The 11,594-nt window shown below is 33.7% G+C and overlaps 1 protein-coding gene across 1 annotated transcript; it reads left to right on the forward strand.

Annotated features, from left to right (window-relative positions):
• Positions 1-1,530: 1,530 nt before the first annotated feature.
• On the forward strand, positions 1,531-11,443 carry LOC132550129 (solute carrier family 49 member 4-like). Its single transcript, XM_060214145.1, has 12 exons — positions 1,531-1,777; positions 2,467-2,557; positions 2,760-2,923; positions 4,777-4,816; positions 5,050-5,090; positions 5,342-5,392; positions 7,904-8,033; positions 8,434-8,542; positions 8,891-8,958; positions 9,436-9,554; positions 10,708-10,890; positions 11,247-11,443. Exons 1-12 carry the CDS (start codon positions 1,531-1,533, stop codon positions 11,441-11,443), a joined length of 1,440 nt encoding a protein of 479 aa, XP_060070128.1.
• Positions 11,444-11,594: the final 151 nt, after the last annotated feature.

The following is an 11,594-nucleotide window of genomic DNA, read 5'->3' on the forward strand; positions in this document are numbered from 1 at the left end:
TTAACTGATTGGTTTGTATACCGCTACAGGATCATTAGTATTTGTAACATTTATGAAATGTGCCCGACAGAGTTAACTGGACGTTGCAAGACAACCGGAAACATTAAAGTAAGTAACATATAAATTTTCTAGGTAACATATAACTTTTCTAAGTACATATCAATTTATTTACGTTTCCCGTAAAAAAGAAAATATGAAAATCGAGAAAAAGAAATTGATTTGCTGCAGCTGTTGTCACACTTTCCACAGGACTATTAAATACAGTCCTTGTGCTTATTTTACGACCCTCAAAAAGTTAAGTGTATTGATATGTCTATCGTAAAATTTTGATGTTAAATGACAATATTTTTCTAAATAAAGAAATACATGATGTGAGTACTGAATTCACACCAACACATACTAAACAATGTAACATTCTGATGGTGATCTTTTTAAGGGGACATTTATTCCCAGATTAAATTAAACCGTCACTATTCATTTGGATGAATTCTCCCTTACTTTTTTATTACATGATAGACTAAACATTGTTGTTCATTGACTATCAATATTTCCGGAGGATCACTACCCTCACCGAACAAAAACAATTATGAAAGATTTTACAACTTCTAGTACCACCATAGTTTTGGGGACAAGGGGAAAACCTGGGCCATTTTATCTACGCAGAAGACCATTTGGAATAACTAAACTCTATGAAATATAAAACAAATTGAAAATATTTTGTGTCGTCACTGTTAAGACATCATTGAGATCACCTTACTAAAAAGTTAAGTAATAAAAGTCCCAGAAGACTAAACAGACTATTGACCAGTAATAAAAAAACTCGCACCACAGTTACCTGATGTGTATTCCATAATGACCATCGGTCAAGTGTTAGGTTGGTTTGGTATATGCAGGAGTTAAAATGTCTTCTCAGATACAACTACTATATGTTTATCAAAGAAAACCAGATCATTAGTTCAATGACGAGATCGAGCACCCGTGTTCTTTGAAGTAAGGTTTCACTGTATATAAATCGCAAATAACACACGTATCATTGTAATTTAAAGATGATTTACTGTGCCTCTGGTTTTGTAGATGACGGGCAATACGAATTGACCTATTATTATTCAAGTCGGAAAATAAATAACTTGAAATATTACCAGAACAAACAACTCTATATGCGTTTTACACATACACATATCATGTGTCTCTTAACTACTTTTTCTCAACACAATACACAGGTACGTTCTCCGACATACAATAAATTCTTCGCGGTATTCACATGTATATCAGATATATCGTAGATATAATATTTCAAATATAGGCAGCCTTATGTTCCAAGAATCCTTTTTATGTCCATTATGAAAACCAGAATTAGCAGTATGATGACAGACATATGTTTGTGACACTGTCTGTTTTTATTTCCTGAAAGAATTGAATGGTATTACATTAATGTAAATACTTCTCGGTAGACGACGCGTTTACTTTAAACTGTTCCATTTTTACAGTAACTCTTGCTATGATGAACGTAAACTAGATTCGGGGGCAATTATGAACGAGGAGAACCAGTTACTTGAGTCGCCCAGTCGGATCTATCGTGCACGCTGGTGGATGCTTTTGTTGTCGTCTCTTCATTTCCTTCACCAGAATGTCGGCCTTAACACCTGGGGACCAATAGCACAGTCAGTCAAAAGAGCATTTGACTGGGAAGATACCACTGTAGTTTTTATTCTCAATATGGGTCGAGTGGGAAGCATCCTTTACATGTGCGTTGGATCATACGTGTTGGACAAAGCGGGTATGCATGATTACCATATGTGTCGTTAAAATAAGAACCAAAGTAAGATATTCCAGAAATACATCGAAGAAGGTTTAACTGATAAAGGATTTATTCTACGAAACTGATTGAACAAAACATTCTAAAATAGCATAACTGGTGTCTTCACTTAGATGGTATAAAAGACAAACATTGTGTTAAACTGCATCATACAGCTATTTCACCCTTCTAGGTCTCGTTAGTAATATTAAAGACCTACATTTAGAAGCCTTGAAGACGACAGAAGAAAACTCAGGGTGATCGAAAGGAAAGAAAAGAAAAGCCTCTAGGTTAAGCTTTTGAAAGAGAGGGAATGTATTCTATCAATAATGGACTATTATGTTCTCAACGAATCTCCGTTAGTTAAAGCACAATTGCCCATGCAAGTTCGTTGGAAAGTATCAAGCGAAACAAATGAGCGCGTGGATTTTAAGTGGTTGGCACTTTGATGTACTTTAATGTATCGTTTTTGTGATGATCATTTGAATCCACATTAAAGCAGAGATTAGATACATCAAGAAAAGGATAACTGCTATTGTTAAAACATATTTTATCATTGAAATAAGAAACATTCACTTGAAATAGGAATCATTTTCGAAAAGGCATCATCTCGGTTGATAATGCTAATTTTAGTAAACTTTATTTTCCCCGAAATTAAAATTTTGTTTCAGGTTTACGAGTAGCAATGCTTATCTATTCTGTTACTATGCTATTAAGTAACGGTTTACGATCACTAAGTACAGACAAAGACGTAGCGGTGATGTAAGTATATATATCATATTGTTTATTTAGGAGAGAAAGTGTTATTGATTTCCGTTCAGAAATCATGTTTCAGTTGTTTTGTTCTTGCTAACATTTTGTAATTCTAACTTGAGATTGATTCACTCCATCATTGTCCAATCCAGTTCTCAATCATCTTGTTTAGCAATTATGGATACTAATATGGTATTTTTTTCATTTAAAGACTTATTACGATCGGAGAATTTCTAAACGGGTGTAATGGCGTAATAACATTTGCAGCGCCACCAATTATAGCAGACAGGTGGTTTCCACCAGGTGAGAGAATTACCGCATCAGCCATCATGGTGCTAGCTGCATATCTTGGTGAAGGGCTGTCCAGTATAATTGGTAAGTAAAAGAACTTACATAATAAAATCGACAGTCTTGCAAATCTCATCTTAAAAGGGTTTTTTTAAGTAGCCCGCAAGGATACACACATTTACATACCTGAATCGTTTACGTTTGCTTGTGTGATTGCTAAAGTACATCTCCCTCACGGAGTGAGCCAGATGGTGTAAGTAAACAAAGAATGCTGTAAAACTACTTAGATCATGTATACTGATGAGTTTTGTATCATGTTAATTAAAAACAGGTAGAATATAACAATAAGTCTACCCTCCACGTCGAAATCCGTCTTAAAACGTTAATTTACATATTATCTCGATTTGCTTTACCCTGTTGATAAGTCAAACGTATTGAGTGATCGTCACTGCCTGACAAACTCATAACGCGAGGGTTCAAAAGATGCAAGTTGATGAAAATAATTGGGAAGTTTTATGATTGCCATAGTGATCTCGTTGAGAAATATTCAATTTCTTTGTGTGAAATGAAACTGGACGTATGTGATGCTCGTTATTTTGCATATTGGTTCCGTTGTTTTATATCCTGTTCTCATCTGAAAGCGTGAGATTACTTAATTGGTTGACCAAGGTTTACATGTCGTCGTTGAAGCAGAAGACGCTTACTCATCCGGAACACATGGTCTGATTTTCATTGTCTCTTTTCAGGAATATCTCCTTTCATTTGTTTATATTTTGCCCTCATTTTATGGAATTTTAGTTTGAATTATTATTATGTTGCCATGTTGGTATTAGGTATGTTTCTTCTAATATCAATTGATTGATTAGAAACAAACATCCTCATGAATTGTTAATGCAATATTATACAGAAACTGCAGAACTACGGACCTTTCAACATGTACAAACCGAACAGTCACGAACAACTTCAAGTCATGCAAACGATGCAAGCTTGAATACGGAGTTTCAAATATCTGTTTTAGTATCCGTTCAATGGCCTCTGGTTATGTATAGTTGGTGTTGAACAATCATGATGGAGACGGATATCGTGTTTAGTCTGAACATTGAATAGATGGACGTAAATAATGCTATTACGAAGGTTCGTCTGTTTTCTGTCATGGAAAGATCTTTATCGTTAAAAGCGCATTAAATTTGTCCTTGAAATGTACCTATAACTCCACCTTTTAACATGAAAATGATGAACAGGTATTAAGTAAAGTAAAGCGTCGATTGTTTAGATTCGAACATGCGAACACTTTTTTATGAAACACAATTCGTTGAAACAATGTGAAATGTACGACTAAAAACACGGTTTACACAGTGACCATTCAAAATATCAAAGCATGAGAAAACAGGGGGCCCCGGAAAGATAATCGTCCTCGTGCTTCATGGAGGTCACCCGCCATTTTAGTGAACACAAAAAGGTCATTTAAAAGAGAACTACGTTTACAATAACAAAGCCACCAGGCATTTCTGTAATGTTCCGATAATATCATCGCAAATTTCAATATCATATAAATAATATTTACATGAATTATCTAATGTAAATATACAAGCAAGAAATAACACACCCGATACTTTACTCGAACATTCGATGTCAAAAACAATAATAATGCGTCTGTGCTGTCTTCGATTTTGGCTCGCTATTGGATTACTTTTTAGAGTCATATTATACCAATTTATGTAATAAGAAGACAAATTTTAATCAAACACCTATGTAAGTGTTTTATAAATACACTTACGTACAGTAATTTCTGCTTAAACAACAGCAGTTGAGATATAAATGTCAGTTTGGTTATAAAATTGAACGTAATTGGCATCACCTATTGCGTGAACATATAAAACAGATAACCAGATGTACATGTAATGACTTTAAACTTCATCAGATTTCTTGAATTTTTTCAGGGCCGAAGGTGTTGGAGAAACCAATTTTCGCCAACGACAGGTATGGTCAAACATTTATATTTACTTTTTAAAGAATCATACCACTTTTTCTAGTCTCATGCTATGCCAAGCGAAGCTCAACTACCAGAAGCTTATTTTAAGGAGTAAAATATAGTTATGCTGACTTTCTTGTATTACAACAAGCTTACGAAATTCATCAACGTTGAAATGTGAAGTGTTTTTTATACGCTACATATTCGCTGGGGATTATCATATATTTCCGTTATGTTTCAGTGTCCTACAAAACTCAACAGTAACTACAGGATCGACGACAGGTTGTTCTCTAACATTTCATTTTTTTCCTTATGTTTATATCTATTGACATAAATTTGTACATGAAGATCATTTACTAAATCTAAATCAGCTTTTTTTCTGTTTTATTTAGCGCTTAATGATGTACCTTCTTTTGTATATCGTGATTAAACACAATTTGAGTAGTGCAAATTCCTTTCTATATAACACATGTCTGTATTGTTATAGATATACGTATGTGTGTTTATATATTCTCTGTCCTTCCCTTTGTTAGTTATCAATGGCGAGGAAATTTTGGATGGACTGATGGCCTATCTTTATGTTCGTAAGTACATGTTTATTTCGTTTCTAGGTCAATAGTTGTTATCCTTTGTAATCGCCATTGAAAAGTAGTGACGGTTTTCATGTCTGTTAAGACGGTATATTTGGGTTTTGTTTGACTGGTATCACTGGCCATGATGTCTGATGATATCGGAGGGCGTACACGCACAGATTGTATCTAAAATTGTCGACATTTCAGGAATACTTAGAAATTCACAGTGAGCATGAATAGAACCCCGAAGTATTTTTGTTCTCATGTTGAAAAATATCTATCAATATAAAAGTCATAACAGAACAGTTTAACCGGTGAACACGCATATTAATGCAATGAGGTTATAAACAAAATATTAATATAAAATATAATTAATTTGATATGGTCCAATTTCATTTTCAATTATGTTAACAACAACCTTGGCATATCTTTAATGCAAATCAGGTCAGCAGTGATAAATTCCGAACATCACCTCCACCCACATCTTCACATTAGATTTTATACGGCTGAGTGATGAACAGTCTTTTTGAATAGAAACACACCCATTAATTTTCACATCCTCACACACACCCAAACACACATACCCTACCACCCTCACCCACCCACACACACACACACACACACACACACACACACACACACACACACGCACGCACGCACGCACGCACACCCTCACACACATACAAAAATTCACATGACGGTCACTATTATTATACCTATATAATCTACATATAATATGTTTTATCTATCTTATAAGATAGCACTTAGAGAGAGATACATTATCAATAAATCGATGTCAGTTATACAGATGAAATAACGAGCGATGGCAGGGTGTGAGACTTTTTTTTGGAATTGTTCCGAAGGCTTCATCTTACCTTGGATGATCTAAAAAAACAATAATGTAATAAATGTAAGCATTATAGCGTAGGTAAAGTATTAGGAAATAAACGAAAGATTACTTTATCACTTGACTTGAGGAAAAGATAGCTCGGTATTTCGAATATGATCGTATCGGTATATAATACATAACGAACAATATGCAAGTATTCAAATATATATGCACTTCAATATGCATGTTACAAATCACATTATAAAAACTGATTCGTAATTTTGTTTTAAAGGACCTGTGTGTCATGTGTTAGTCTTTAATTCCGTTTTCTGGCGATTAGTGATCAGTGAACATTATAACTCCTGACTATATCATGAAAGTACGTTTCCAGCTATGAAGGTTTTCTTTTTATGTTTGAAATCGTTTACTATGACCAAAGTTATGATGAATGACCATCTTTTAATGTCATCTTCTATTTCAAACGCCATATATACTTCCCATTAGTTTTATACCTGAGGTTTTCCCGGCGATAAAACACACAGATAAAAGTTTTGCTTACTTTAATTCATATTATAGTAAGATAAACCATCCTTTCATATCAAACAATGATCGAGTGCGACGATTCGAAACCTAAACAGGAAGACCAATTCGCTGTGAAAAAATAAAACAAAGCACACCTGTCTTATTTATGCAATCGTTAAGTAGACGTGATATATACACAGACAGATTGTTGCCATTTCGATATGGTTGCTAGATATGAGAAAATATAATTACCTAACAACTGCATTTAACACCGTTTTTAAAATACAATTATCTGAATACATTCTCAACATGCCTCAGTTCGACGATTGTTTGCATCGCTGCGGATTTTTAAGATGAAACTTTTATTGATTGCTACTAGTACACAAGGCATAGAAATATACTCATAGCACGGAAATTAAAAGGATCTTTCAGTGTTTATCTGAATTACTTGTTAAAAAAAGCAACAAGATGCAAACATGTCAACATAATCATAATCCAAACTAAACTCCAATAAAACTACGGCAAAATAATAACAAACGAAAGAAGAGAATCCTGAAAAGAGCGAAAATAAATAAGACCATGCGTTTCGGGACAGTAAGCGTTTTCCTCTTCATCGACAACACCCGCCATGTAAGCCTTGGTCAATCCAAGTAAGTAATGCAATGTTTCTGAAATCAGAACAAGGTATACAACAACGGAACCAAAAGGGCAAATTAACAATCATAAAAATATGTCCAGCTTCATTTTACTAATACCATCTTACTGGCAAGTCAACAACAGTTATCGGTTAACAAGTCAAACTTGTTTGTCTTGTTCACATGGTATATTATGTTACTTTAAGTATGGTTAAGCTATTTCATTTTTGAAGTTTTTTAAGACACTGACTGAGTTATAATTCTCAGCAGTTCTGCTGTCAACGATCCTGCATGTATAGTGATATGTAAATACAATGTTATGGGCGTTTGATTTGGTGATTTTAAAATGAATAGAAGTGCATCTGTATATCGATCAAGAGAATGGTGAATTGGCATATCAATTAACAGGGGCCTGAATACCAGAAATATGTCAATGATTGATTAGCATTGCGCAGTACAATATGATATGTGTTACTTCCAATAGTGTACGGTGTTTCGGAATGATTCTTGTAATCCATTTTATCTTTATATCCTCAGAGTGTGGAGTATCGGTAGTGTTGTTCATTATGACCGTTGCTTACTATCCTAATAAACCGTCCTCAGCTCCAAGTACCTCTGCTGGTATGTCCCGCCTTAGCTACCTGGAATCCTTCCGGAAATTTGTCAGGTAGCTATTCATTTAACGTTTTATCGACCTCACAAATATCAACCCAGTGTCTAGGACATCGGTTAAGTTTAAGATTTTAGCGTGAATTAACATGAATCATATGGTTCTTTATGTTTAAATCTGAACACATGTATGTTGACTTTCCCATAATGAGTCAAGTTCGGTGAAGGAGACCAATTTAACTTTTAAGAAATACTGATCAAAACTGAATGTAAAACATAGCAAAATACTTGAAGACAAAATTAGTCATTAAAATATACTTTCTTTGCAAATCAACAAGGCTTTGTCATTATATCAATTAATCATATTCTTTTGTACGTTTTAACAAGGTTACTTTAATTGGTAAATCAAGATCTATGTTATATAATATATATAATATATAATGCAACATACATTGCAGAAACAAGCATCTGATCTTACTGGTACTGGTTTTCGGTGTGATGATTGGCGTCTACACGTCCTGGGTTCAAGTGATAGACATAATATACAACCCTATCGGCGTTTCACAGGTAATGGTATTGGTTTTCACTTCCTAATATACTAGTGGTTTTTAGTTCCATATATACCAAAACGAGATAATGGACATATTGGTTATCCAATTACATATTATTCGACATTGAAAAAGATATATTACAAATTACACGTTTTCGAAATATGGTTGCCGATGCTTCATTAAATGTAGTTTTGGAGAAAAAAACAACAACAAATGAACGTGGTGTTGTTTATATATACTTATATATTTAGCTTACGCAATCGATGTATTGTATGGATACCCCTCAAAATCCGATACTTTCATCCTCTGCAGATTCGTTTATCCACATAAAACAATATTGACATATGTTCTGCTATGTCTTCAGCTGAGCGCTGGGTGGATAGCTTTTTATACTATAATCATAGGCAGTGCACTTGGGTTCGTTATAGCAAGGTAAGTCTTCAAAAATGTAATCTAGTTCTTTGTGTGACAATCGATTTTTGTCTTTGTGTTATCTTTTGATGTTTTTTACGAGCTCTTTTTCCTTAAATGTAGCTATTCATTGATAAATACCATTCCTTGTATGTTATGAAAGTTGTTCAGAAAACTCCATTCGTTCATCTTTTCCGTTTGGTAATTGAAGGTTTTGTTAAATTTATTTTTAACTGCTCAGACAATGATGTACTAACCACAACTACTTTAAAACATCTATTTTAATTGTTATAGCCAGTAAATACCTATCGATTCAAAACTTATCATTGTCACATTTTATAAACAAATTTATCACTATTTAATCTCCAAATCGAAAGTGATCAATATTTGAATTATTTCATTATTACAGGTACCAACTAAGTGATTCTTCCGTTTTATTACATGGTTTAGGCATGTACCTATGAAGCAACATTTAGTGATTATTTCGTTTTGTTGTAGGTTTTCTGATATATTTATGAAGCGACTGAAGTCAGTTCTTTTAGCTATGTTTGTACTCACCATAGCAACATCCCTATGGACGGCTTTAATTGCTAATGGATTACTTCCTTACTCTAAATGTAAGATTTTTTATGCATTTCTAACAGTTAGTTCAGCGATTGTCAAAGTTTCATTGTGCATATGGCAAAGCTGTCTTCTATAATAACATATGAATAACCATGTTAAGTCATTTTGTCGGCAAGTTTAGTCATAAGTTAATAAAAAGGGAGACGACTTTATTTACATCGATCGGATTAAGGTAAATGCTGAAGTACATCCGCTGAAGTAACAGTCATTACATTCCATGAGCAATGCTATCTAGTATTCACCTTATATATCTGTGCGATTGTGTCCCGTGTATGAGAGCTCTCTACTGAATCACTATAGTAATAACATGTTTATTTATAAGACGTCAGATGAAGAAATGAATACCTAGTACAAGTAGAAGTAACTAAGTATTGAAAAATGAAAGTCTCAGATATTACGTAGGAAGATTGTACAAAAGGCACAGAAGCACATTTATAAGAATTAGATAAAGAATATTCAAATAAAGAATTAAACTGGATCTACAGAGCTGTCTACGATTTGTGTTCTGGAAGATTTTCGTTAAAGTTAATAATGGAATGATCAAACATGACAATTATACGTCCTTGAGTATATATAGACAAGATTTCCTTATCGAGATGGACTTTTCTTGTGTTTCCAGGCTCCTTTATCGATCTGGGTGTATTTCTGTTCCCTATGTATAAGTGAAAATTAGAAAAAATCAAGGAAGCCCAAAACACGTTATATGATTATACGAAAAAGCATTAGGAAAAAAAAGGTTCAGCGCACGACTATTTTTGTAAAATTCTTTGAATGATTCTATAATATGTCAGTAACTAAGATAAAGATTTATGAAAATGTTTCATGTGGCCAATTCGAATTTACGAATTCTTATTAAACAGAAAAGTAAGTTTATCATATATACAGCATAAAAAGTCTTCAGTTTAAATACTAGGAGGGATTTATAAGATTTAAAACTGAAATGAACACCTTTTCACAAAAGAATACAAGAATACAAATGTATTAATTTTTCTAAAATACTGTACGTGGTAATTTGGTGATCGAAGATCCTCAAGTAACTTAATTCTTAAGTCTTAATTTTTTTTCCTCTTTGTTAAGTATGATGTTTAAAAATTCCGTATATTCAGTAAAAGTAGATATTAAATCATTGCCTATTTGTGATTCCAGGGCAGTTGTATGTATCTGCCATCGTGAGTGGTGCTATGATAAATGCCTCCTTCCCTCTGTGGTACGAGCTTATTTGTGAAATGTCCTTCCCTATACCTGGTGGAATCATTAACGGAATGTCTAACTTTTTCTTCCTCGTCTTCGCCAATGTTTTTTTCGCTCTCATGTATATTCCTGTATCCGGTAAGTATTTCATACAAATTTACTTCGGAAGTCGTAACATGTATGTATCAAAGTAAATGTAAGTAGTAGAATACAGTTTGCAATTAAGTTATATCACACGATGAAATTATAAGAGTAGCTTTAAAGAGGAGGTTTATTCTTTCGGAATACCATGCCAGAGGTCACCATACATCTAATGGGATGGGGATTTGAATTTTCTTTTGTTGTTGTTGTTGTTTATATATAATGTTGAAATCTATTTTTGTCAAACAGTTTTATTTATAAAAGTAAGCGATGATGTTTATAATGACATAAAGAAAAATGAACTTTGAAAACATTGTTTGATTTTTATTTTCTGAGTTGTCTCCCTTTCGCAGATCACCGATGGTTGACGTGGACTATGTTCGTTTGTTCCTTGCTTGGTTTTGTGACGTTGTTGTTATTACCGGTGACGTACGTTAGGACAGATATCGATATGGAGGCTAAGGAAGTGGATGGCAGTCATAGTAACAAGGCCGACAATATCATGATGGAAACCTGTTCTCAGGAAAACGTTAAGAACGAAAATGAATAAGTGGTCTGTTTAATTCATCATAGCTGGCTTTTTATCTTAATGCATTTTCGACAATAGTATGACAAGTATCAGTGTAACGTTGTCAAGACGATAGTGATAATCATTCTTATTCATTCGATTTTTGGCTCAAATATTCCCTCAATGACAGCTA

This window comes from Ylistrum balloti, unplaced genomic scaffold, assembly GCF_031769215.1.
Source record: "Ylistrum balloti isolate Yb309-2 unplaced genomic scaffold, AGI_CSIRO_Ybal_v1 Utg370104, whole genome shotgun sequence".
NCBI classification, from domain to species: Eukaryota; Metazoa; Mollusca; class Bivalvia; order Pectinida; family Pectinidae; genus Ylistrum; species Ylistrum balloti.

Coding starts and splice junctions, on each gene's coding strand:
- LOC132550129 (XM_060214145.1), top strand. CDS start 1,531: ATGAACGAGGAGAACCAGTTACTTGAGTCGCCCAGTCGGATCTATCGT. Junction 5,091..5,341: donor AACTACAGGATCGACGACAG/GTTGTTCTCTAA, acceptor TCCCTTTGTTAG/TTATCAATGGCGAGGAAATT. Junction 8,959..9,435: donor CTTGGGTTCGTTATAGCAAG/GTAAGTCTTCAA, acceptor GTTTTGTTGTAG/GTTTTCTGATATATTTATGA.